This window comes from Narcine bancroftii, chromosome 3 (genome assembly GCF_036971445.1).
Source record: "Narcine bancroftii isolate sNarBan1 chromosome 3, sNarBan1.hap1, whole genome shotgun sequence".
NCBI lineage: Eukaryota > Metazoa > Chordata > Chondrichthyes > Torpediniformes > Narcinidae > Narcine > Narcine bancroftii.
In genome coordinates this window covers 250,736,446-250,763,799 of record NC_091471.1, presented here as the reverse complement: position 1 = coordinate 250,763,799, position 27,354 = coordinate 250,736,446, and the positions used below count along the sequence as shown (strand labels likewise).

The window sequence follows — 27,354 nt, the reverse complement described above, 5'->3', positions numbered from 1 at the left end:
TGGATCCAGGAATGATCCTCCAAAGAACTTCACCCTCTCCACCGCAGATCCCCCCCCAATAATCCCTGGATTGTACACCTCTGGTTTTCCATCCTGGTCAACAATCATCTCCTTGGTTTTGGTGACACTGAGTGCAAGCTTGCATCATTCAACCAAGTTTTCAATCTCCCTCCTGTTTGCTGACTCCTTGCCTCTTTTCATCCAACCCACTGCCGTGGTATCGTCATTGAATTTGTAGATAGTGGAGTTGTGGTACCAAGCTACACACTCCTAGGTGCAGTGAGTAGAACAGGGAGCGAAGAACGAAGTCCTCTGCTGCTCCAGTACTGATGGAGACTATGAAGATGTTTTGACCAATCCTGATTGTGGTCTGGAGGTGAGGAAATCCAGGATCCAATTACACAGTGAGGTGTTGAGTCCCAGGTCTTGGAATTTGCTGATCAATTTTTAGGGAATGGTGTTGCTGTACCATTCAGCCATGTTTTCAATCTACCTCCTGTCTGCTGACTCAGTGAATTTGTAGGTGGTGCTACTGTCATACGGTTAGGTGTAAAGAGAGGACCACAGTAGGACCATAGTCAAAAGATTCAAGAGTCAGTTTGGAAGAATTGCTTCTCCTAGAGAGTAGTGAATCGGTGGAATTCTTTTCCTAAGGAAGCAGTAGCAACTGCCTGGTACTTATTTAAGACACAGAGTTATGGGTAGGAGGAATGGAGTCCTCAGCCGGATCAGCCACGATCTAATGGAATGGTGGAGGCACGTTAGACCACTTGAACCCTCCTCCCATTTCCAACATTCTTGTGTTCTTGCCAGCTCAACACATTTACCAATCTTACCTCATCAATAAGTAATTTTCAAAGTCAGTGGATATTTTTAAAAACTGATTTGATTTATTAACCAACAAACCACCTTTGAGTAAAGACAGGCAGAAAGAGCAATATACAAACAAATTAAAACTGATCCATGGATGTATAAAAGCTTCAATTCTTCCACACAAATTCCAATCCAGTAAACGCCTTTTTTAAAAAAAAGTAGGTATCGACAAAAGAAATGTTAGGTCATCTTCCCATCTTGTCGACAGAAGACTCCAATGAGTAATTAACAAGAGCAACTTTCCTCGAGACAGCTTCTGATCTTGCCAACTCAGATTCTACCGGCTTTGTTCAACTGGAAGACAAGAAAATCAACAGAACACATTTAATTTCAAATCAGAGAAAATCCAAGTCTCGTGCAGAAATTGCAGGGCCCTAGCAGAGGTGTTTCAAACATCCTAGGCATAGGTGAGGTGCCAGAGGATGGAGGAAAGCTAATGCTGTCTGTTGTTTAAGAAAGGCTCTTCAGAAGCATCTGAGAAATTGTAGGCCGATGAGCATGACATTGGTGGGTAAATATGTGGAAGGTACTTGGATAATTAGGGACTGATGAGGAATACCGGTAGTCCTCGACTTCCGACTTACGCAAGTTAAGACCACTCGCACATACAACTGAATTTTTAAAAATTCTTTATTAAAATTACTGTACCAGTATGTATTTTGTATTAAAAGTACTGTATACAGTGGTCCCCGCTCCCGATGGCAGCCCTAAAGTCCACACTCCTGTGGCAGCCAAACACCAGAGTCCAATGACTTTATTATATACTAGAAGTTCATATAGGGATTGAGGAAGTATCTTTATTGAAGGTAATGTACTATACATATGTTTATATTCTTCATTAAAGATTCATTTGTTAAAAATCTTTAAAATATATGGTCTCGCTTAATTGCGTGTGGGTGTACCCATTGATCCCAAATTATGGTCGTAAGATAGTTGACTTGTAGTCAACATGGTTTTGTGAGGTAGTAGGTCACGCCTTAACTAAACAAGAGTTTCAAGGTTTCCAGGAAAGTTGACAAAGGTAGTAGGTGTTAACTACATGGAATTCAGTCAGGCTTTGACATAGAAACTTGGTCAAGGTTCAGTCGCTCAGTATTCAGGATGAGGTAGTAAACTGGATTACTCGTTGACTTTGTGGGAAAAGCCTGAATGGTACTAGAGGATTGCCTCTCTGACTGGAAGCCTGTGAGTCTCAGGGATTGCTGTTTGTCCTGTTTCAACAATCTGGTTAATATGGTGAATTGAATAGTCAAATTTATCGACGACGACACCAAGATTGAGGGTGGAATGGATGAAAAGAAAGGCTTGCAGCAGCATCTGGAATTGAATATGGAGAAGTGAGATGTGGCACTTTGGGAGGATGGACCAAGGTAGGATTTGCACAGTAAACAATAGGAAACCGCAGTATGCAGATGAATAGATGGATCTGGGAAGATCCCTTAAAAGTGGGATCAGAGGTAGATAGGGCCATCCAGTAAACCTTCAAACCTCGGCCTTCAGAAGTCAAAGTATCGAATACGGGAGTTGGGATGTTGGAAGTTGTACAAAACATGGTGAAATTTACCAAATGCGCTGACATTAAGTTTCCTCCAGCAATATGCAGAAGGTCCCACAAGGGAGAGGGCAACGCTTGATCCTGTCTTGGGAAATTGGGACAGGCAAGTGGATAAAGTACTTGTGGATGAGCCTTTGGGGACCAGGGGGCCACTGTTATATTTGTTTTGGAGAGTCAGGGTAGGATCACGAGTTAAAATTTGGAACTGGGGCAAGGCTGGCTTTGAAGGTAGAAGAACTAGCTCAAGTTAATTGGAACAGGTTGTTTAAAGGAAAAGGAACATTTGGAAAATAGGTTGTTTTTAAAAAAAAATGTATTGACAAGAGACTAGGAATGAAAGACCAGACATTGGAACCATAAGGAAATCATGTTGCCTTCAAGAGCAAGGAGGCACGGGACAGGTATAATCATCTGGGATACCTGGAGGAGTTTTGGGAAGTGAGGAGCAAGATTTAAAAAATCAGGAGAGCTAAGGGGAAGGTAGCTCTGGCAGATCACCCACAGATAATCCCAAGAGAGTACATGTACATAAAGGATAAAGGATAAAGGAATACAAGAGATTCCATCCTGGAATCAATGTGGTCAATGAGTACTTCTCCATTTTTACCATGGACCTTTAGAACCTCAACTGTAATACAAACTGATCTGAAAGGCACTACCAATGACTGGCTTGAGTTCTCCAGTCCTTGTGTCTTTCAGATCAGTTTGTATTACAGTTGAGGCAAATCTCATGGGCCTGATCAGATATACGCAAGGCCACTGTGAGGAGCTGCAGAAGCAAACAGCAGGTGCTCTGGCTGGAATACAAGAGTTGTCATTAAGTACAGGTGAGGTGCCCGATGACTGCAGCAAATCTGCAAGAACGACATGGCAGTAAGTTACTGGAGTATTCCGAGATAGAAGCTATACTTGTACATTGATGCACAAGGGCTAATTAGGGATTACCAGCACGGTTTTGTAAGTGGGAAGACTCACAAATCTGAGGGTTTTTTTGAAGATGTGACCAAGATTGTTGACAGCAGAGCTCAAGACGTTGCATTTATGGGTTTCAGCAAAGCATTCAATGAGGTTCCATACATTAGGCTGCTCTGGAAGGTTAGATCCAAGATAAATGAGCAGAATTTAGCTTTAAAGCACAGGGGGATGGTGGAAGGTTGCTTTCAGATTGGAGGCCTGTGACAAGTAGTATGATACAGGGTTCGGTGCTGAGCCCATTGCAGTTTGGTGAAATGTTAATGATTTAAATGAAAGCATACATGGCACGATTAGCAAATTTATGATTAACACTAAGTGGTGTAGGACTTGCACAGTGAATGGTAGGGATCTTGTACAGCAGAGGCTCTACAAAATTAGTAATGCAGGTAGGCACATTGGCCTTTATCAGAGTATTGAATTTAGAAATTGAGAGGCCATGTAACAGTTGTACATTGGTGAGTCCCATTTGAAATACTGCATTGCTTTGGCGACAAGCTGGAGAGAGAGCAGAGATTGATGAGGATGTTGCCAGGACTTGGGACCTGAGCTATAAGAAGAGGTTGAGCAGGCTGGGGCTTTACTCCTTGAACCGCAGGAGGATGAGGAGCAGTATGCAAAATCATGAAAGGAACAGACCAGGTGAATGGACTCTCTTTTGCCCCGAGTATGGGAAATCAGAAACCAGAAGATGTAGGTTTACAGCAGGGCTCCCCAAACCCTTTGGACCATCGACCCCTTCATGAAATCCTCGATACCTCATTAACCCCCCCAGACATGGAAACCGTGGAGTAGTTGAGGCGCCAGGATGTGGGCAGGATGTCAACAGGAGCAGTGTTGGACACATACCCCCCTTCTTCTCTGCTCTATTAGTCCTCCCCTTCCTACTTACTAAAAGGCTGAAGCCAAATAGAACATGGTGGCCACCAAGGCCCCATCTTGCGAAAGATTGGCTATTTTCAAAAGTTCAATCGACCCCCCCTGCCGTTCATCAACCCCAAGGAGTTGATATCGACCACTTTTGAGACTCCTGGTTTAAGATTTGGGGGATGGGGGCGGAAAGAGATTTAGCAGAAACCTGAAGTTTAAGAAACATTTGGACAGTTATGTGGATAAGTTTGGTTAAGGGGGAAATATGGGCCAAATGCATGCAGATGGGACATTTTGATCAGCACAGGCAAATTGGGCCGAAGGGTCTGTTTCCACGTTTTATGACTATTCTGTAGAAGGTAGTGAAAGCATAGAATGAGCTGCTAGCAGAGGTAGATGTGGGCTCCATTTTGACATTTAAGAGATTGGATGGCGGGGGTATGGAGATCTATAGTTAGGCTGCAGGTGGATGGGTCTGTGCTGTAGTGTTCTATTGTTGTAAAAGCAGGGTGGCAGAGCTTACAGCAGCAGCAATAGGATTCAAAGCTGCTGCTCTGCTAGGAGCTTGTACATTTGCCCTGTGACCATGCAGATTTCCTCCCACGCTTTCATAAATGTACGGGGTTAGGTTCATTGGTCACGTGTGTATTTTAGCACAGGTTCATTGGGCCAGAACAGCACGCTAACATTCTCTAAAAAAAAATTGCGACAAAAACGGAGTCTAGAATTCAAACCCACTTAATTCAATGCACAACCTCAATGATCAAATCTGATCAACGCATCTTTCAGGAGGGAGCTTTGAAAAGGGCAAGATGGATTAAGAATGAAGTGAATCCTCATTATAATCACAAAAGTCTTAGATTTGAGGAAACACATCTTCAAACTGTGTCTCAGTTCATTTTTAACATTCCCAATTTATGTGGCAGTAATCTCCAAAGTAAAGCAAAATCTCACTCTCAAGGCCCAATGAGAAATGACCAATTTGACCACTTTGCCAAATTATATTTAAACAGGTGGATATTAAAAAAAATCCAAATATGTATCCTGAGACCCAAGTAACCTACACCGTTAGCATCAAGCCAGATAACATTGAAAGAGATCAGATATACAATTATTTGGATAGCCATGGACTGATTAGGGATAGTCCACATGGCTCTGTGCGTGGTAGGTCGTGTTTAACCAATCTGATAGAATTTTGAGGAGGTTACCAGGAAAGTTGATGAAGGAAAGGCTGTGGATGTTGTCTACATGGATTCTGTAAAGCCTATGACAAGGTCCCAACAGGAGGTTAGTCAGGGAAGTTCAGATGCTAGGCATTCATGGTGAACTGGATTCAACAATGGCTGGACGGGAGAAGCCATTGTAGAGGTGGAAGACTGCTTCTCAGACTGGAGGCCTGTGACTAGTGATGTGCCTCAGGGATTGGTGCTGGGACAATTGTTGTTTGTCATCTATATCAATGATCTGGGTAACGTGGTAAATTGGATCAGCAAGTTTCCAGATGACACTAAGTTTGGAGGTGTTGTGGACAGCGAAGGTGGTTTTAAAAGCTTGCAGAGGGATATGGATCAGCTAGAAAAATAGGCTGAAAAATGGCAGATGGAATTTAATGGAGTCAAGTATGAGGTGTTGCATTTTGGAAGGACAAACTAAGAAAAGGCATGCATGGTAAATGGTAGGGTCATGAGGAGTGCAGTAGGATAGAGGGATCGGAGAATACAGATCATAATTCCTTGTTAGTGGCATCACAGATGGAAAGAGTTGTAAAAAGTGTTTCTGGCATACTGGTCTTCGTAAATCGAAGTATTGAGTACAAAATTTTAAAAATCTGCTGGAATAAAAGGAAAATACACAAATGCTGGAAGAACACAGCAGGCCAGGCTAGATGCTGTGTTCTTCCAGCAGTGTGCATTTTCATTGAGTATAGGGGTGCTATGTTAAAGTTGTATAAGCCATTGATGAGGCCAAATTTGGAGTACTGTGTGCATTTTGGTGACCTAACTACAGGAAAGATATCATTAAGATACAAAGAGTGCAGAGAAGATTTACTAGGATGTGGCCTGGACTTCAGGAATTGAATTACAGGGAAAGGTTAAACAGGTTGGGACTTTATTCCCTGGAGCATAGAAGAATGAGAGGAGGTTTGATAGAGGTATTTAAAATTATGAGGGGGATAGACAGAGTAAATGTAGATAGGCTGAGGGTAGGTGAGATACAAACCAGAGAACATGGGCAGAGTGAAAGGGGAAAAGTTTAGGGGAAACATGAAGGGGAACTTCACAGAGAGTGGTGAGGGTGTGGAACAAGCTTGCAGCTGAAATGGTGAATGTGGGCTCAATTCTAACATTTAAGAGGAATTTGGACAGGTGCATGGATGGGAGAGATAGGAGGGCGATGGACCGGGAGCAGGTCAGTGGGACTAGGGGGCAAACAAAATGATTGGGCACAAAGAGGACTGGTTTTTTTTGCTGTACTTTTTATGGTTCAAAGTTACTAATCATGGCTCAAGCTGTCATGGAAACGCTGGATTTTCTCTTCATTCATAAGCCTTTCTAGTGAACCTTCACTTCGGATGGGAACACGGGAAGCACTCAACAACCTCAGGCCAAATATTCAATGCAGATGCTGGAATCTGGAGTAATAAACAACCTACTGGAGGAACTCTGCGTTTTGAGCAGCATATCAATGGATAAAAAATTTGCTGTTTTGGGCCAGTTCTTCATCAGGACTGAGAGTGGAGAAGGGAGAGAGCTGGTTTAATGAGGAGAGTGGGAGGGGTAAGGATGACAAACAGAACCTGGTGAATGTTGATTATTCTTAACCCCTCCATGCCCCTTGTCCAATTTCAATACCTTCACCACAGCTTTTTAATTAAGCGCAGTCGTTACATTTCCTGATGCTGAGTCCTTAGTTTTGGTGGAAACGTCCAGTTTTCAAAAGTACCCTGAAAGACAGGCATTACCTCAACACTACCTGTCCACTGAAGACCAAATAAACTGGTGAAAGAGCTGGCTCCTGCTCTCACTCATTCCCCCCTCCTGGAACAGGACAACTGCCTACCTTGGTACAGCATACAGCACAAAACAAGCCAAGTTCGTCCATGGCGACCCATAGTTATTCCCATTGGCCTGTGCTCAGACCATATCCTTCTAAATCTGCCCTATCCATATACCTGTCCAAAATGCTGTTACATTCCACAATGACACCTACCCTCACCATTTCCACTGGCAACCTGTCTACGCACCCAACACCCTCTGTGTAAAAAAAAAAGTTACCCCTGATGTCCTTTTTAATAATTTCCCCTCTCATTTTAAATTGTTGCCCTCAAATCTTTCACTCCCCTACATTTGGAAAAAGTTTAAGACCTCATCTATGAAAGAAACAGGAAGGGAGCAATCACTCTTATGGGATTAGTCTGGACCCCCAAATAGCCACCAGGACACAGAGTTCAGGCAGGCAAGCAGGTTATGGAAAGTGGTCATGGGAGTCTTCAATTTCCCTCATGTTGACTAGCACCTCCTGAGTGTAAAAGGTTCGAACGGGGCAGAATAAGTCAGGCATGTCCAAGGATTCCTGATGCCTTACGTAGACAAGCCAACTATAGAAGAGACTTTCTGAATCTAGTACTGTGTTAGCTGGCCAGGTGACAAATTTTTTGATGGGGGCAGCATTTCAGTGTTAGTGCCCAACTCCTTGACCTTTAGCATAGCTATGGACAAGAATAGGAGCAGACAAAATGAGAAAGTGTTTAATTTAGTTGGGATTAGGCACGAACTTTGAACGTACATTGGAACAGTTTGAAGAATCTGTGAGGAATCTATATCACCTTGCGCACAGATCTTCCAGTTACTCCAGTCAGTGAAGAGGTAAGAAGTAATAGAGCCAGAACCGCTAGGCTGAGTTACTGCTTCTTCCCACAGGCAGCGAGAATGCTGAAACAACTTCGTGACTATTTCTTAATAATACTTAATTTTAATTATGTGTATATAAGACATGAAAATAGGTTCTGTGTATAGGTATCATTCTGGAGCATGAGAAAGAAAGGATTGGATATACCCCAGGTTATTACAGGAGCAGATTGCTGGAGGTTGGAGACAATTTTTGTATCCTCTTGGCAACAGGGGAGGTATTGGAGGATTGGAGAATGGCAAATATAGTCCACTTGTTTAAGATGGAGAATCCTGGGAATTACAGACCAGTAAGTTTTACGTCAGTGGTGGGGACCACTGTTGGAGGATTCCCAAGGACAGGATTTCAAGAAGTGTAGTCTTCTCAGGTACAGTCAGTCAAACTTTGTGAGACAATTAATGCATCACTAGCTTTATTGAATTTTTCAAGGAAAAGGCAATGCACGTGGTCTATGTGGAATTTAGTAAGATGCAAGATTCTCCCATGGTCGGCTCATTCAAAAAGTCACGAGGCATGGATTCAGAATTTCAGAAAGCAGAGGGTAGGAGTAGATGGAACAGAGGTCACTAACTAGTGGTATTTTTGCAGGGATCTGTTCTTGGACTACTGTTCTTTGAGAGTTTTACAAATAACCTGCATGAAGTGGAGGGGTGGGTCAGTTTTCAGATGATTCAAAGGCTAGAGGTATTGTAGATAGTGTTGAAGGTTACAACAGGATATTGACAGGATGCAGTCAGGCAAAGTGGCAAATATTCTATCCGGATTAAGTGAGAAGTGATGCATTTTGAAAGGTAAAATTTGAAAGCAGAGTATGTGGTTAATGGCAGTGACAAAGGATGAGGAGCGACAATAGGTTTATAAGATTATGAGGGGCTGAGACGCAGCATCTTTTTCCCGGGCTCAAATAGCAAATACCAGAGGACATGGTTTAAGGTGAGTGGAGAGACATTTTGGGGTGATGGTGGTGTCACATGGGTTTTTTTTTGGGTCTCTGGAATGCATTGCCAGGGAGGTGGTGGATGGTACAATAGTGACATTCAAAAGAATTTTGGATAGACATGGGTTATAGGTGCAATGTGGGGAAAAGTTAAGATTGTGGAATAGGTTTCCATAGGTCCACACATTAAAGGCTGACCCCGATGAAAAGCTCAAGCCCAAAATGTTGGTTATGTATTTTTACCTTTGCTATCTAAAGAACACTGTTTAACCAGCCAAGTTTCTCCAGCATTGTGTTTTTACTTCAACAACAATGTCTACAAATTTACGTGTTTTATTTCATCATGGGTGAAAGGGCCTGCACTGTGCTTTAATTTTCTGTTCTCCCCTCATGATTTTAGGTACTTCCACAAGGCCATCTCTCAGCTGCCCATGCATCAGGGAAACAAAAGCTCCAGTCTATCCATGTTACTCAAGCCTTCCAATCCTATTAACATCCTTGTGAATCTCTGCAGCTTAATTACATTATTCCTACAGCTGGGTGATCAGAAATGCACACATTTCATCAATGTCCTGTACAATTATGACATTCCTGCTTCTGTACTCAATGCTCTGACTGATGATCGCAGGCATGCCGAATACATCTTCACCACCCTACCTACTTGTGTCTCCACATTCCACTCTACCTGTACTCCTGGGGCTGTGTTCCACAAAACTCTAGGACTCTACCTTTACTGTGGGCCCTGCTCAGATTTAATCTACCAAAATGGAACACCTCACATTTGTCAAAGTTAGATTCCATCTGCCATTCCTTGGATCCCCAGAAGTGCTGGGATGCAAAGATAGGGCCAGGAGTGAGATCGCTCTGAATGTAATGGACATGTCAGAGAGGATGTTGGATATGGAGGCTGGTGGGGTGGGAAGCAAGGAGCACTGTCCTTGTTCTCCCTGTGATGAGGTGAGGTGAAAGTGGATGTATCAATGACATTTGTGAAAGAAAGATGTAAAAGGTTCTACTATTGTCACGTAATACATTTTTTTAATAGAATGTAACATAAATGAAGTTCTTTAATTTTGTCTACTATTAGGAAAATAGTGTCGCCACGCTGTCCAGCGCCCCTCACAGAAACCTACAGCACCTGGTGTTCCTTGGCTGTCTCCCCTCCAAGTACTGACCAGGCCTGAGCCTGCTTAGCTTCCGAGATCAGGGTATACTAGGTGCTGTATTCAGGCTATTAGGTGTCCTGGAGTGAAAGACCTAATCCTGGGAACAGATGTGGTGGAAGAATAGAGAGAAAGCGATAATGTTCATACAATCAGTGACCAGGTAGCTGCGAGAGACAGTTTGTAATAAAGATTCACAGCTAGAGACAGGGGTCCAGAAAGCAGAGAGATGTCAGAGACATCCCCACACAGATATTTGTCCTTGCCTTGCCAAAGTGGGACTAAATATAACCTTGAGCTACAATATATTTCTCTTGTGCAGCCTTAAAACTGAATAGTACAAATGTTGATTTCCCCCCCCCCCACCCCTAATTTTAGGCAAATGCCCCACCTCTATCTGGTTCCATTGTTACCATCTCTTCTTACCTTTCTCACAAACCTTCCCCTCCCACCACCTGTCTTTTCACATCTCTAACCTTCTGCTCAATATATCACAAAGCCTCCCCAACTTCTTCATATGCAGTAAAATCCCCTATATCTGGAATTCCAGCAACTGGTAACCCAACCAACCAGCAAAAAAACCCCCAGAAGAAATAATTTGAATGAATAAGAATAAATAAAAATTTTAAATTGCAAAAATAAATGTTTTCCAAAGAAAGGCACAGCCCCTTGGTGAAGATGGGAGCAAATATTCAGCCAGTGGAGCGCCTTGGTCGTGTAACACCCGCAGCAGCTGTTTGAATAAAGTTTCAATAAAGTTTGAATAAAATGGTAGTGCCCAGGGTGAAGAGCCGTTCTGATGCTGCTCACTGCTGGGGCGACTCTCCCAGTGTCTCCCTATCCCTGCCAGTGCAGTATTAAGTATATTAGTAAGACTTTATCTGTAAACTTGGGGAGGATGGGTTAATTATGATGGTGGCAGTTAGCTCCAGTGGTTATAGCACCAGTGATCAGGGTTCAAATTTAAATGTTATGGGAATTACCTGATTAAAGTGAACTTTACATAATTAAGGACTACAATACTGTTTTTATCCCCCTCCAAATTACTTAACATTTTACACAGTCTTTTATCTTTTATTCTGTTTATTCTTAATGCTGGTGCTGTAGTTAGACATTGTAAGAATGAGCTTGAGTTAACCAGAAAAATTTGCACATCTGGCATCCACAATCCCCATACGTGCCAGATACTGGGGATTTTACTGTACTTGATCATAAAGAGCTCAGACCTAAAACACTGATCATTTCTCTCCATGGATACTGCCTGACCTGCTGAGTCTCTCCAGTTTCTCACTCATTTGCTCCAGTGGAGAAGGGTAAGAGAAAGACAGTGTGAGAGCTGCATAAAAGGCGCAGACAAGTCAAAAGGACTGATCGTGTCAATATAATCACTGTCACCGACTTATTTGAAAGTACAAACTTTTTGACCTTTGCCCTTACCAGTCCTTCCTGTGTGCCCCAGTTTTGTCCAGAGCTCCAAACTCTCATTCACTGGAACTTTCCCAAAGCCGTTTTGTTTGGCTGTCTCCCTCCAAAATACTTTCAAACAAGGGTCAGCAGAGAATAATGTAAACTTGATACGTACTGTAAGTAGAAATGTCAATTTCATCTGGTAGCTCAGCAACATTGACTTCAAACCGATCCTGTACGTCATTCAGAACCTTTGCATCTGTTTCATCAGACACAAAGGTAATTGCCAAACCTTTGGTCCCAAATCGACCCGCACGTGCAACCTGCAAAAAGGTTACAAAAAATGTCATCGTATCACTTATTTAACTGGAAGCTACTTTATTTTGGTCAAATACACAGCATTACAGGCAGAATAATATGCTCTTAAAGGTAACACTAAGGCACCAAGATCACCAATCAACCCTTCTCCTCTATTTCCCTTCCCATCATAGATGCTGACCCACCAATAGAGGACACCGCAAGGCCACATTCAAACCTACTCTCAAATTCTCTGTCACCACTGCACACAATACAAAAAGGACATCTTCTCAAGCAGTTGGGAAGGGTAAACAAACCCAAGTTATACAGGGATATCTTCGAACTTCTGTCTTGTCATTATCAGGGATTTTCTCATTAAGCATTATGTTATTCTGTGGTCCCATGAGAAACCGACCATTAGTATACATGAATGGCCAACAGGTGGAAAAACAAAGGATGCTGACCTAGCAGTTAGGTTGTAGGAAGTAAAAACACACAGAAATGTTGGAGGAACACAGCTGGTCTCCATAGGATGATACAAGACCAGCTGAGTTCATAGGTTGTAGAAAATAATCAATAGCAAATTAGAGAAAATATAACAAGATATCATAAATCCTGTAAATATATTCAACCAGACTTCAACATCAGTCTAGATGTTTACAGCGCGGGATTCTCACCCTGTGCAGATATGTGTCAGAGTCTTCAGGCATATCATAATTGAAAACTATGTTCACTCGTTCAATGTCCATTCCACGGCCAAATAAGTTTGTTGCCACCAAGATACGTCTCTGAAAATCTTTGAACTGTTGATAGCGTGACAACCTGGAGAGCAAGACAAGGGATGAGGAAGAGAAAATTCTCTAAGGCCTGCCATCTTCACAAATGTTAAAAGCATCAACTGAACAAGCAATTCTGAAACATCAATCAAGCAACACTAACCTTTCCTCCTGCGCCATCCCTCTATGAATAGCGATTGCGGGGAAGTTCTGCTCCACCAGCAGCTGTGCCAATGCCACACAACGCTGGACCGACTTCACAAAGATCACCACCTGCAAGAAATACCAGCATTATATGTGCCAAGTCAGTGAGGATTCTGAGCACTGCAAAATCATTGGGAAGAATGTAGACAGATCCCAATGCTCAACAATTCTGGTGTGTCAATGGGGGGAGGGGGGGGAAAGAATGACTCACATCACTTTAAAAAAAATAACCTCTCAGTACTATTCACTCTTCCCTGGATGGCAGAATCTAACATTGTCCCTCTGTCTTGGTCCAGAGCCAATAATGTACTTATAAGTTAGACAGCCAATGAAGGAATAACCCAGGAATTTTGATGATCTTTCATATTTTCTGTTTAAAAACTCATTTAGCAGGAATGAGGTAATTGAGATATAGAACACAGCAAAGCACAGAAACAGGCCCTGATATCTGCACTGAGCATGAAAATAAACTAAATCTCCTCTGACCGCACATGATAAAAACTATCAATTTCTTACATATTCATGTTAAATGTTACTATTGTGCCTGCTTCTGCAGCCCATTCCAGGTACTTACAAGTGATAAAATAATTGTCCACATCTCCTTTAACCACCACTGCCCTCCCCCTCCCAACTTAAATGCACAGCTGTACTAAAACATTCTGAATGGACGCTGTATGACACCCGCATCCCAGGGGCCACAGCATATTTAAGGGGACCATGGACGGATTTTTTTTTTTACAGTTTGTATGTAGTCAGTAGGAGAGAAGTACAGAAGAAACCAATTAACCTTCACAGGGAAGGTGGCCTATAAACTTTGAGTGGATAAAGGTTGAGAATGGCTGTTTTAGCATTTGACATTTTTAACCGGAAGAGAAAAATTCTGACCATCTCGCCTTCTATCCAAATTTTAAATAAGATGGGCTTTCATGGGTAAGGCCAGAAGTGGCAAGCATAACTTGAAAATATTTGGAGGTGAGGTCAGGATACCCTCATCCTCAAAAAAACTGCAGAACAGTAAACTGGTTTGGTGATCATTTAAAATTTCAAAATGGAGTTTTTTTTAAGCTGGGGTATTAAAAGTTTAACTAAATGGCAATTAGATGGGAGTTACGATTCATCAGCATCTCGATGGAAAGGATGACAGATTACATTAACGTTCCCATTTCATAGGCTGTGCCGTAGTAGTCACCTTGGTGTGAAACTGGCATCCATCAGATATAACCGATTACAGGAATAGAAAGTAAATAGAAAAAAAGGAAATGGCTAGGTTTTGCAGAGTAAAATTTATTCGACTTTCACTCAACCCACCTGGTTAAATTCCAAAACATCGAGTAAATCAAACAGTTTTCGGTTCTTCTCATTGTCCTTTAGTTTAACATAATATTGCTGCAATCCGTGAAGCGTCAGCTTAGTTTCATCATCAACAAACACCTCCATGGGCTAAAGAAAAACAAGAAACATGTGACATTTCATCTGAAATTTACTTTGCTCCTTGGGGTCATTTTCCAAACCTTTACATTTAAAAATAACAGCAACTTCTGACTAATCACTAATAATGCCCAATTCAAGTTCAATAATACATTCCAGCATCCTTTAATAAGCCAGCCCTTTAAAGCTAGACCACCAGACAAGATATCTGTGTGACAGAAGTACCAGGGCTGGAGTTTTAGAAACTAATCAGGAAACCCATCTGAATTCAAAACTACAACTCCACAGCATTTTCAATGACCCTAGTTTCATCTGCTCTACACGAAGTGCATTATTCAATTCTGCTTTCTATCCCAAGTGCTTCATGTCACTGTTTAGCTTTGGATGTCTGAATGTACACTTTCATCTGCTCAAGGGAGCACTGAAATTATGGATCAATGACCAAACTTCTCAGTGCATGGGCTTCAAATGTTTCAGTAGTAGTGAGAATCAGACACTATTTAAAGCACAGTTTAGGCTAATTAGCAGCTTAGTTGTCTAATCATGGAAAAACAAATTAACTATTGCCAACCCAGAGACTGTTAATGTTACTTTTTTTTAAAAAGAGAAGATATTCATTTAGATGGTGTGGTTATGTTAAGAGAAAAGCAAAAGCAAACTTTAGCAGATTAAAAAGAGGGTCTATGGATGTTAAAAGGCTTCTGACAAGACGTCATGGCAATTGTTCAGAATTAAAGCCCATGTGGAGCAAGGAAGAACGGCACAAGATTCAATTCAGCTCAGTGGTGGGTATATAGCTACTGGTGTGACTGGAAAGGTGTTACACATTGGACACTCCTGTCCTGCCTTAATCATTTTGATTTAAATACACAGGACACGATACAGCATTCATTTCTAACAGTTTCAAAATGAGGAGCTAAGTTATACAACTTTGTTTGAGAAGTTGAGCTGAAAAAGGGCCAAGTGGAATTCAATGCTCTGAAGTGAGAAAGCTTCAGAGGTGCTGCATAAAGGGTGTTTGAAGGGTGTGACTCCAGATCCTTGCTGCGGAAAGAATGGTGGGAAGAAAGATGTAATGATTACTTTATTAGCAAAGGCAGACACAAGTGCATGGAGATGATGAAAGAACCAGTACAGGTACACAATCTTTTATCTGGACATCTAAAATCCAGAAAGCTCCAAAACCCAGCAAGTGGGGAGAGAGAGATAGCAGCGCGAATCGGGCGGGCGGGGGACCGGAGACCAGCAGCGCGAGTCGGGCGGGCGGGGGACCGGAGACCAGCAGCGCGAGTCGGGCGGGCGGGGGACCGGAGACCAGCAGCGCGAGTCGGGCGGGCGGGGGACCGGAGACCAGCAGCGCGAGTCGGGCGGGGGACCGGAGACCAGCAGCGCGAGTCGGGCGGGCGGGCGGGGGACCGGAGACCAGCCGCGCGAGTCGGGCGGGCGGGCGGGGGACCGGAGACCAGCCGCGCGAGTCGGGCGGGCGGGCGGGGGACCGGAGACCAGCAGCGCGAGTCGGGCGGGCGGGCGGGGGACCGGAGACCAGCAGCGCGAGTCGGGCGGGCGGGCGGGGGACCGGAGACCAGCAGCGCGAGTCGGGCGGGCGGGCGGGGGACCGGAGACCAGCAGCGCGAGTCGGTCGGGCGGGCGGGGGACCGGAGACCAGCAGCGCGAGTCGGGCGGGCGGGCGGGGGACCGGAGACCAGCAGCGCGAGTCGGGCGGGCGGGGGACCGGAGACCAGCAGCGCGAGTCGGGCGGGCGGGGGACCGGAGACCAGCAGCGCGAGTCGGGCGGGCGGGGGACCGGAGACCAGCAGCGCGAGTCGGGCGGGCGGGGGACCGGAGACCAGCAGCGCGAGTCGGGCGGGCGGGGGACCGGAGACCAGCAGCGCGAGTCGGGCGGGCGGGGTCCGGAGACCAGCAGCGCGAGTCGGGCGGGCGGGGGACCGGAGACCAGCAGCGCGAGTCGGGCGGGCGGGGGACCGGAGACCAGCAGCGCGAGTTGGGCGGGCGGGGGACCGGAGACCAGCAGCGCGAGTCGGGCGGGCGGGGGACCGGAGACCAGCAGCGCGAGTCAGGCGGGCGGGGGAACCGGAGACCAGCAGCGCGAGTCGGGCGGGCTTAAATCTGGCGTTCCGAAATCCAGAAAAATCTGAAATTCAGAACACACTGTCCCCCAAGGATTGTGTACCTGTATTTAGGTTACAGTTCCAGTACTGATCATTACATGAAGTCAGGACTTCAATAGACAAAGTGAAGATTTACGAATGTTGCCAGGTCTGAAAGATAAAAGTCATAAGGATAAATTGGAAAGGCAGGAATCGTCTTCTTTTGAAGAGGACCAGAAATATTTAACCAAGTAGCTAAGATAACCAACTTGTGAAGAGGCTATAATGAAACTACTGAGTGAAATAGATGAGAGAAAAATTAATAGATCGAGGAAAAAGGTGTTTGTCATGGGTGGGGAGGGTAGTTTAAATGTGAATTAATCTATTTTGGCAAGAAAAAAATGAAAGCAAATTCTGAAATCACAGAGCTCTGAGGGGCTGTATGAGCAAGCACAATTTACGGAAGGCTTGTATGCACCTACAGCAAATGGGAAAGCCAACAATTCACTGAACAGGAAATGGAATATAAACAGTTCCAATTCAGTTCTACAGGGTTATGGTGTGGCCATATTCAAGTTGCTATGGCCCAGTCTCCTTCCTTAATGATATAAATGCATTGGACATACATTGTTCATTGGTTTACTGGACTGGTTCTGGGAATAGGTAGGCAAGGCACGCATCTGCTAGATCATGTAACCCAACTGAAGCATACAAGATCTTGAGAGGTCTTCAAAGAGTGTATGTGGAGATGATGTTTCCTTGTAGTAGAATCTAGAACCAAGGATCACCACTTAAAAGCAAGGACTCATTTATTTAGGGACAAATTAGCTAAAGGTTTTGTGGCATTCTTTAGAATTCTCTAACTAAAGGGATAGTTATGCCCTCAAGATTTGATAAGCAAGAGTGGAAGCTGCTTCTTCCCTTAACATGTAAAAAAAACCAAGGGAAATCAATTTGAAGTAATTAGCAGAGTAGAGATGAAAGGTGGGGGCCTCGAACCCACTGTCTTGGTGGTTAGTACAGGAAGAAACCCAGAAACTGAAAAGGACATGGATGGATGTTGAAGAATAGAGAGCTGCATGCCTAATGGCACCTGCTGGATAGTGGGATTACCATAGGTTGGGAGGCTCTTTTATGAATGCCATGGTGCAATGGCTCAAACAGCTACCATTGTCCTAAAGCCTCCACAATTCTATATTGCACTGACTTCGGCTTTTGAACTACCAATGAAACCCAAGATGGCTTCGCAGATCAGCAGAGAGGCAATGAGATACAAAAGCAGATATCACTGTGGCCAATGGTCTGGAAGATGCCCAGCAATGGCTAGACCTGGGGTAGGAATTACTCCAACCTTCAGCTAAGGCAGACGATGGGTGGTAATGGGGGGGAGTTTCAGAAAGGATGCTAGTCGCAAGGTCCCAAATTATTTCCTTGCACATAGTCCGTCTCGACTACGTCCATTGCTCTGCTCTAGTCAGACTTCTTGGTCACCTCTTAAAAGAGATGAGACAAATTTCCCATGAACAAAGCCATAAAGAGCCAGTAGGAGCTGCACATAATAATGCAGAGAACAGCCCACTTACAAATTAAAAACTTTCAAGTCAATCGAGAAAATGCCTATATTCACTCAAAAAACTAATATCGGAAAGGCTTTTTAATGAATGCTTGAATATTAAAACCTTTCACCGAAACCTAGCACTAACATTTGATACACAATCTGGCGAAGGCCTCCAAATTAACCACAGAAATGACAATTTACACATGCCCGTAAGTGCCAGATCTCAAATGTAGGCACAGGTCCCTGGGACGTGGAACCTCAGGTCATCTGTCCTCAGTTGACGAAGGTTTTGTCCATATTTTCACTAGACAGAAAGAGCTGCAAAGCTCCACCCTCCCCCCAATTACGGACTCCATTCTCAGACCATCTGCTCACACCACAGCTCCCCATGCTATGAGCTGGCTGATATACATCAATTACCCGACACCTCTCACCAGGTAAAGTCAATGAGCTATTATCCCTCACCACCCACCTGCCCCTTTTAGAGTTGGAGCAGTTAATCCTGCACAAGTGCAGTGTTGTTTGGTACTTGTGGTAAATGCAAGCCTGAACATCGAAGCCTGCATGCAAATAGCATCATCAGCGGGCTTCAACTACCGCTCAGATCCAACAGAATGCTACCAGGTTACAAGGAAGCAAAAGCAGCAGCAGGCTGAATAGCAAAATATCAATAACTAACTGGAAAAGTCTGCACATGATCTAATCTGTATTCAGCACCAAGGCAGGCACAACCCTCCATGCTGGTTTGCCAATTGTGCAGCTAATTAAGATCTTGCTGTTAAACACAATATAATGAATGAGCTCACTGGGAATGTTCTATGAAGGTGGTACACCGACACTAGCCTCATGGGATACGTTGCCAGCAGCAGCATTAAAAAATCCTGGCTATTACACATCTGGGAAATACGAAATGAATAGCCAGAAACGGACCACACACCTCTTATGTTAGGCAAAACCCAGAAATGCAAACAGAATGCTTAATAAAAAGCTATCAAACTCATGCAGACTTGCAATGGCAGATCATGAACTGAAGAGGAAGCATGAAGACAGAGAGTCAGTAACCAGAACTTGAGAGTGTCCAAAGAAAATTATAGTGTTGTGATCTAAAATGCAATGTCTAACAGGTAGTGGAAACAAACTTTCAAAAACATCAATATTTGGAAGAGTAGAATAAGATGAAGCCTCCAACTCTTCATGGATAATGTTGCACGATTATCTCTCAAACCTGCCTGACTCTTGCACGTCACTACAATACTAATGACACAAGCCATCCAGTAATTCTGCAGGTACCCAACTAGATTAGGGTCTTGAGTAAAAAAGCAAATCACAATAGTGCTCAAATCCCACCATAGAAGCTCCAGAACCTGTTTCCTTTTCTAAGCTAGTCATCATACCATGTCTTGGTCTTGACCAATTCAATTGTTTTATCAGCTTCTAGATCTAGACAATAACCCATTTGGCATTCAGAAATAGTCATTAAATACTAACAGAATCAAATAGGAAATTAATAAACCGGAAAACTTTAGCTTTAACCACAAGTACCAAACAAGCCTCTACTGAACTCATGGAAAAGTGAATTCCAAATTCCCATTCCATACATACCATGCTGTCACCATAACCATAATTTCAATGCAGTGCTACTGGCCAATCTACTATTCATGGTGCATGGCATAATTTTTTTGTTTTAAATAGTTTCCACTAGTTACTGGAGTCTGCCAATATGCCAAGTCACCTCATTACAGTCTGTTGCATACAAACCATTCCACATTAAGAAATAGAACTTTGTAAAGCTGTGTTGCAGGTGGAGTCCTCTTGCAGCCATCCTTGACCGTTGCAGGTCTCAAGGTCAGCGGCACAATGGATGAATCAGTCCACTGGATAGATAACATGATTATGCACAAGTGGCTACCGCTTGCGTCGGCCACCATTCGTAGCCCTACATCTTCTTCCATTCGACGACAGCAGGGATCACTTCTGAAGATACTAAGATTAAATTTCTCTTCTGAATATATAACCAGGGCATTGACCAACTTTAAATAGCTTCACCCTAAACATGCCGGTCTTCTGGAGGTTGCAGATATTTGGACATTGTTAGAGCACTAAACTAGAACTTCCTTGTGAGCACGAGCATAATCTTCCAGACAATGCAACTAAGAGCTGACTGAATGACGTGAGTGGCTATGTTGGAAAACCCCTCACAACCTTCATCTTTCAGGGAACAACTATCAGCGAGTGGAACATGCTGATCTTTATCGGGACTGAGCTAATGTGATGACCTCACTCCCTATACCCGAAACCGTGGATCTTCCGGAAATCGCAACTAACTTCTCTGGAAAATTGTGGGAGGCTTGTGTAACCATAACTCTGCTGACTGTTTCTGAATATAACTCCACTCATTTAACACAGACCCAATATGGCTGAGTCTGTAACAGGAACACGTACAGTGTGATCTTTTCTGGAGATACATGGATATAAACTTGAGGTTTCTGAGTCTAACCTGCACTATCTACAGCTAGTTGGTGAAAAATGAATCTTGCAATGGGTATAATTATGTGGTGATGAGCTTCAAGGAGGAGCACCATGCCGTTCCATTCCATTCCAGATTAGGCCTTGCTTGACTCTTATCAAGCAACCTCGACGGTGGCTCATCAATAACTTGTGGGTAGTGGTAAGAAAGATGAATAATTACATCCTGCATGAACTTGCGGCAGACGGGACGGATCTCCTTGCTTAGGGTGGCGCTGAACATCATGACCTGCTTTTCATGAGGAGTTAGACGGAAAATATCCTGGACATCTCTTCGCATGTCTGCAAACAAACAAGATCAAAATTGTCATTACCTGCAAAGTTTTCCCTGAGGCCAAGCAACCGGCTAGTCCAGGATTACAGGGGAAGGCAAGAGCCTGGGATTCCATACATTTTACTCCACATAAACACAGATTGATTTAGAATGCCCAATTATTTGCTCTAAATTATAGAATTGCAATAACCTCATCACAGCCAGCCCTTCCATCGACTAGCTTATTGTCAGACTTGGAAACATTCCATTCTCCAGGTTATTAATGTAAATAGGAATCATTTGAAGCCCAAGAACTGATCTTGGGATTTCACATCCTTTTAGCCTGAAAAGGACCCATTTATCCCAAATCTGTTCCCTACATGACAAACAATTTTAATTATGAAGAGACTGGCTGGAGGGGCTAAATCTGTTTTTTCCTGGAGTGGAGGTGGTTGAAGTATACAAAATTAACAGACATAAACATAGACCATAGGAAACTTTTCCCTGTATCAAAGGTAAATAAAACAGGAGGAGATGGATTTAAGTTAAGGGTGAAGGATTTAAAAAAGTGCCCTGTGAATATACACTGACCGAGGGGTTAGGGTTAAGCAGACCCACTGGCAGGTTAAGAATTGTTGAAACAAGCACCTGATTTGTCTGACTGGTTGGTGTGGAAGTGGTGGTCTGAATTGCCCGTTTCCATATTCAATGACGCACATGACCTCCTCCGATTATTACGAGCCTCTTATGTGGCACCTTGCAAAAGACTTCTGGAAATCTGCCCTATTTGCCCCACTATCAACTCTCCTTATCAAATACTTTAAAAAAAAAACTCAAACTTATCAAACACAATTTAACTCTCATAAAAAACCTTATTATATTCAGAAATTGATTATTTTCTAATTTATTGAAATCAGAATCTGAATAATCCTGTCCTTGGGTAGAAAAAATTCTCAGTCCTGAGAGGATGAATCCCAGTGTTAGATTCTGAAGCCAAGGAAAACAACTTTCAAATCAATTAAAGATTTAAGTAGCATCCCCTCTCCCTGATTCAGCATTCCTCACCCCCATAACCATCCTACAGGCTAAAATCACTTTTTAAAAATGACTTCACATTTAATATCTACAACACCCCAGTTCTCAGATTGGCCACTCTTCCTAACAACCCCATCACATCTTTACTAAGCTTCTCCAGCCATCAAAAGTAATGCAATGCTTCCAGAAGTTTCCATTCCTGAAGAGAATGTGTTTTCATTCAGAATCCAAGAACAAATTATTGTTTATTTACTAACTGATCTCAGTACCTTCCCCAATAAATATTAATTTAATGCCTTGTGGTGTAGATGCTAAATCTTCTCATCTCGTTTTTCTTTGATTCTTAAATAAACTAGGAACAATAATTTTCAAAAGACAGGTACAATTCTTGAATTATATTAAAATATAACCTTATATCTATCAAAATTATTGGGGGATTCATGCATACATCACTGTATCCTTAGGGATGGCAGAAATAGTTATCCAGAATATGGAATTAATTCTAGAAAGAAACCAACCATGTCCAGCTTCAATCATAAATAACAGAACCTAGCTTTGATTAAGAATCTGCTGAAAGGTTAGCTTGAATAAGAAACAGAAAGATGGCGCACTTCACTAACCAAGTTGCTCCAACATCTTATCGCATTCATCCAATACAAAGTGTTTGACGTATTTCAAATTAAGCGCCTTGCTACGCGTGAGGGCCAGGATTCGTCCTGGTGTTCCAACAACAATATGAGGACAATTCTTTTTCAAGATATCTTCATCTTTTTTGATTGACAAGCCTCCAAAAAATACAGCTGCCTGTGAAAAGACAAAGAAGTTAACATTTCAATGAAAAACTGAAAAATCATAAGCTTGGTGGCTGATTAGAGAAGAAGCTTTATGGTTATACTCTCTGGAATACTTCTGGGTCCACCTGTTAGTGAGGCTAGGTCAAGTTATAATAGGTGGCTAAAGGGATGTAAAAGAGTTGGGGCTTTAGATTTCTGTATGATATAATTCAGGGAGGTAAGAAGTGAACCAGAACAGGTCCAACGTCATGTTGGGCAAGGTTTACCTGCTCTAACAGGGCAATGGAACAAAGTGGGGAAGAAAAGCTAATTCAGTCCAGATAGAAAATGTATGGTCATGCACTTTGGAAGAAGAAATAAATGGGCAGATGATTTTCTAAATGGGGAGAAAATTTTAAATTCCCAGACGCAAAGGGACCTGGTTCTTAAGCGTGATACCTTGAAGGTAGACTTGCAGGTCGAGTTGGGAGTGAGGAAGGGAAATACAATTCTGGCATTCATTTCAGGAGGAATAGAATACAAGAGCAGGGATGTGATGTTCAGACTATAAGGCACTGGTGACATCTGAGTTGGAGAATTGTGAGCAGTTCTGGGCTCCTCATTTAGGAAAGGGTGTGAAGTTGTACAGGGTTCAGAGGAGATTCACAAGGCTGACTCTGAAAGAGTTATCACATGAGCAACATATACGATACACTTTGAATTTTAGGAGAATGAGGAGGATATCTCATTGAATCATTGCAAATGTTGAAAGCATGAAAAGATTAGATGTAGAAAGGGGTTTCCCATAACAGGAGAGTCAAGAGGGCACAACTTCAGGATTGAAGGGTGTCCACTCAGCACAGAAATGTGGAGAAATTCTTTTAGTCATAGGATGGTGAATCTGTGGAATTCGTTGCCACAGGTGATTGTAGAAGTGGGTATATTTAAGGCAAAGATTGATTAGCCAGGGCATCAAAGGTTATGGAGAGAAAGCAAGGGAGTGGGGCTGTGAGAGAATGGATCAGCTTATGACTGAATATCAGGGCACACTCGAAGGCAGAGCTGATACAGGTGTGATAAGATGATTGGGAGGAGAGCAAAATTAAATTGCTTCCATTTTAATAGAAGGACCATGTCTAACAAGGATCACTACATGGGAATACGTTACTGTTTTTTTAAAAGACAATGAGAGATGCAGAGAGAGAACAGAAGAGATTCACCATAATAAAGTGGAGAGGTGTGGCTATATGAAAGGATTGAATAGACTGGGTTTATTCTCACCAAAATGGATTAGGCTGAGTGATGACCTTACAAATAGGATTCTTTTCCAGGGCAGAGAAATCTAAAACTAATAGTTTAAGGTGAGAGGGGAGAAATTTACAAGAGACCCAAGGAATTTCATCCCCCACCCCCGGACTTAAAGGGTGACGAATATCTGCAATATGCTGCCAGGAGGCATATACAATTCCAATGTTTAAAGGGCATTCAGACAACCGCATATAATCCTTATGCAAGCAAGCGGGCTGAAAGGGCCTCGTCTATTACTAGTCATATTACTCTATGAATGTCTCCTCAACATCCATTGGAGCGCTCACACCCCTAACGTCGAGGTACTCGAGATGGCAGAGGTCGACAGCATCGAGTCCACGCTGCTGAAGATCCAGCTGCGCTGGATGGGTCACGTCTCCAGAATGGAGGACCATCGCCTTCCCAAGATCGTATTATATGGCGAGCTCTCCACTGGCCACCGTGACAGAGGTGCACCAAAGAAAAGGTACAAGGACTGCCTAAAGAAATCTCTTGGTGCCTACCACATTGACCACCGCCAGTGGGCTGATAACGCCTCAAACCGTGCATCTTGGCGCCTCACAGTTTGGCGGGCAGCAGCCTCCTTTGAAGAAGACCGCAGAGCCCACCTCACTGACAAAAGGCAAAGGAGGAAAAACCCAACACCCAACCCCAACCAACCAATTTTCCCTTGCAACCGCTGCAATCGTGTCTGCCTGTCCCGCATCGGACTGGTCAGCCACAAACGAGCCTGCAGCTGACGTGGACTTTTTACCCCCTCCATAAATCTTCGTCCGCGAAGCCAAGCCAAAGAAAAAGAAACTCTATGAATGTAATGACCGAAGCAGCAGAGGCCCAAGTGCTTTAGATAAAGTGACCACAACTAAATTTCAAGACAGTCAGAAAGTGAATAAAGAGTCTGGATTTCAAGCTTTGAATTGGGGATAGTCTGATTTCAATAGGATGACCGAGCAAAATTGTGGGCCGAAGGGCCTGTACTCTGTTATGTTCTATGTTCTGAAAGTTGGCTATGAACAAATTGACATTTGATAAGTGGGAGTCATCAGGACAGTGAAATAACAAGATGTAGGCCAATGTGCTTCAATATGTAGGAGCAGAGTCAGGTCATTCAGCCCGCCAGCACTGCTCTGTCATTCAAATCATTTTTTTGGGAATATTTTGTTTTAGTTTTCACAAAATCCAATAAACATATGTATACCCAAAGTCCATATTTGTCCCAACACTGCCTCCAACCCCCCCCTCCCACACCAAATACATTCCAAAAATTTATCTCGGTCCCACTCATCATGGGGCACATGAGAAATCACAATGGCAACATCATTCAAAGAATGGTTGTCCTATTTTTCTCTCAACCTTACAAGGTGAAAGCTGCAGTCAGCAAATCCAAGCAAGCCTGGATATCAAGAGATAGCTGGATTAAAAACGAAGGTAAGACTGAGGAAGAGCAGTGATTTTATTTTTAAAAAGGGAGGAAAAATGACAGTGACGGGAAAGGATTAAGGAAAATTCAATCCTATTTTATACTAATTAAGAGAAGAAAAAATTGGGAGATAAAGGATAACTTTTTCATGCATTCACGATGGGCAAGTCCCATCATGCTGAGCGATGCCATATTTCAGGGCTGTGTGCTCAGCCCACCACTGACTCACGACTGCACTACCAGATTCAGTTCGAACAGAATCAAGATTGCAGGCAACTTAACAGCATTTGGCCTCATCAACAACAAGTCAGAGGTTGGGCAGCTCGTGAAATAACAAATGAAGTGGACAAAGATTATTGTGGACTTCAATAGGATGAAGGTCACCCATTCCCTAGTACACATCAACTGTTCTGTCATGGACAGTGAAAAGCACAAAGTTCCTTGGCATGCATATAAAAGATGATCTATCCTGGACCCTCAATACCTCGACATTAGTCAGAAAGGCATCTACACTTCTCCACCATGACAACTTTTTACAGGAGCACAACTGAGTGCCCTGTCTGGCTGCATCAGTGTGTGGGATGGTAGCTGGTCATGGTCAATCTCGAGCAGGGGTGTCAAACTCAAATTAAAAAACTTGGACTAAGTCGTGGGCCAAACTAAATATTTATTGAAAATTTTCAACATCTGCATGTTTTCTCTTCTTTCAACATATGTAATGTTAAACTTTTTCTTATTAAAATAAATGTTTAATAATAGTTTTGGTTAAACTCTTTCCAGAAGAAGCATTAACAAATGAGAAATAAAATATTCAATAAATAATATTTCTCTATAGCCTTTAAGCTCCTTTTAAATGTATTTTTTTTCACAATCCAACAAGTCAAAAAAATAACAACTTGCTTCAATGACAAACAGGTTTGTCTTTTAAAATGATGAACATATAGTCTCCCTCCCACCTGTCTTGAAAGGTCCTGTTTTCTGTCTTTCGTTTGGCCATTTTCCGTAAGGGGTTTATTACATGTGAGTTGGGCGAGAGGTCACAGATGCTAATGAAAGTAAAGAGAGGAGGTGGGGGCGATTAGCGGGCTGACGGGCCAGCGCCAATGCATTTGCAAAGCATTTTGGGATTTGTAGTATTAGCTGTGCATGCGCTATACTGGCGCGGCGGCCAGCAGGGCAGCTCTAATACATATTTGATATGATCTTGTGGGCCAAATATAATTATATCACGGGCCAAATTTGGCCCGTGGGCCTGAGTTTGACACGTGTGATCTAGAGGATTATCCAAATGGTCAAGATCAGTGGGGTCTTCCTTTCCTCTGAGTATAGTGCTCAAAGAATTATAGATTATTAAAGACCTTTTCCATCCAGCACACAGTATATTGGACTCATTACCATCAAGGAGGTGGTATAGGAGCATCAAAATCAGGACCACAAGGCTGGGAAATATCTTCCCACAGCCAGAGACTGATGGACAGTATCATGTAACCAAGTAAATCATCCCAAAGTATTTATTTAAAATCTTAGCTTCACTCATACTGTATATGCTGTGTACTGTATGTGCATGCAGCTTGGTCCAGAGAAACACTGTTTCGTTAGGTTGTACAGTAGAATTCCCATTATCTGGAATTCAATCAACTAGAAACCCAAACAAATGGCAAAAAGAAAGGAAACAAATAAATTCAAAATAAATAAGAATAAAACTTTCTCCAAAGCAACACACAACCCCTTGGTGAAGAATGAGCCAGTGGAGCACCTCGGTCAAGCCCCACCAGCAGCAGCTGTTTGAATAAAGTTGTGTTTGAATAAAATGGTGGCAACCAGGATGAAGAGCTGGCCAATGTTGCTCGCTGCTGAGGGCCACTTTCCCAAAGTGTCTCCCTATCCCTGCCTGGTAAGAATCTTTATTTTTATTTGTATTAGGTACATAGTAAGACTTTATGTGTAAGCTTGGGATATTTTTTTTGGGGGGGGGGGTTAAT

At 43.0% G+C, this 27,354-nt stretch overlaps 1 protein-coding gene across 1 annotated transcript in view; it reads right to left on the bottom strand.

The window, feature by feature from the left end:
- Positions 1-868: 868 nt before the first annotated feature.
- The window catches only part of LOC138758529 (ATP-dependent RNA helicase DDX39A), a 39,192-nt gene continuing 12,706 nt past the window's right edge, over positions 869-27,354 (bottom strand). The window contains exons 5-11 of the mRNA XM_069927552.1: positions 22,492-22,675; positions 20,747-20,865; positions 14,272-14,403; positions 12,923-13,032; positions 12,661-12,805; positions 11,862-12,009; positions 869-1,167 (exon numbers count right to left, since the gene is read on the bottom strand). Of these exons, the coding sequence (XP_069783653.1) occupies positions 1,151-1,167; positions 11,862-12,009; positions 12,661-12,805; positions 12,923-13,032; positions 14,272-14,403; positions 20,747-20,865; positions 22,492-22,675 (855 nt within the window). The 3' untranslated portion in view covers positions 869-1,150. The remainder of the gene's footprint in view (positions 1,168-11,861; positions 12,010-12,660; positions 12,806-12,922; positions 13,033-14,271; positions 14,404-20,746; positions 20,866-22,491; positions 22,676-27,354) is intronic.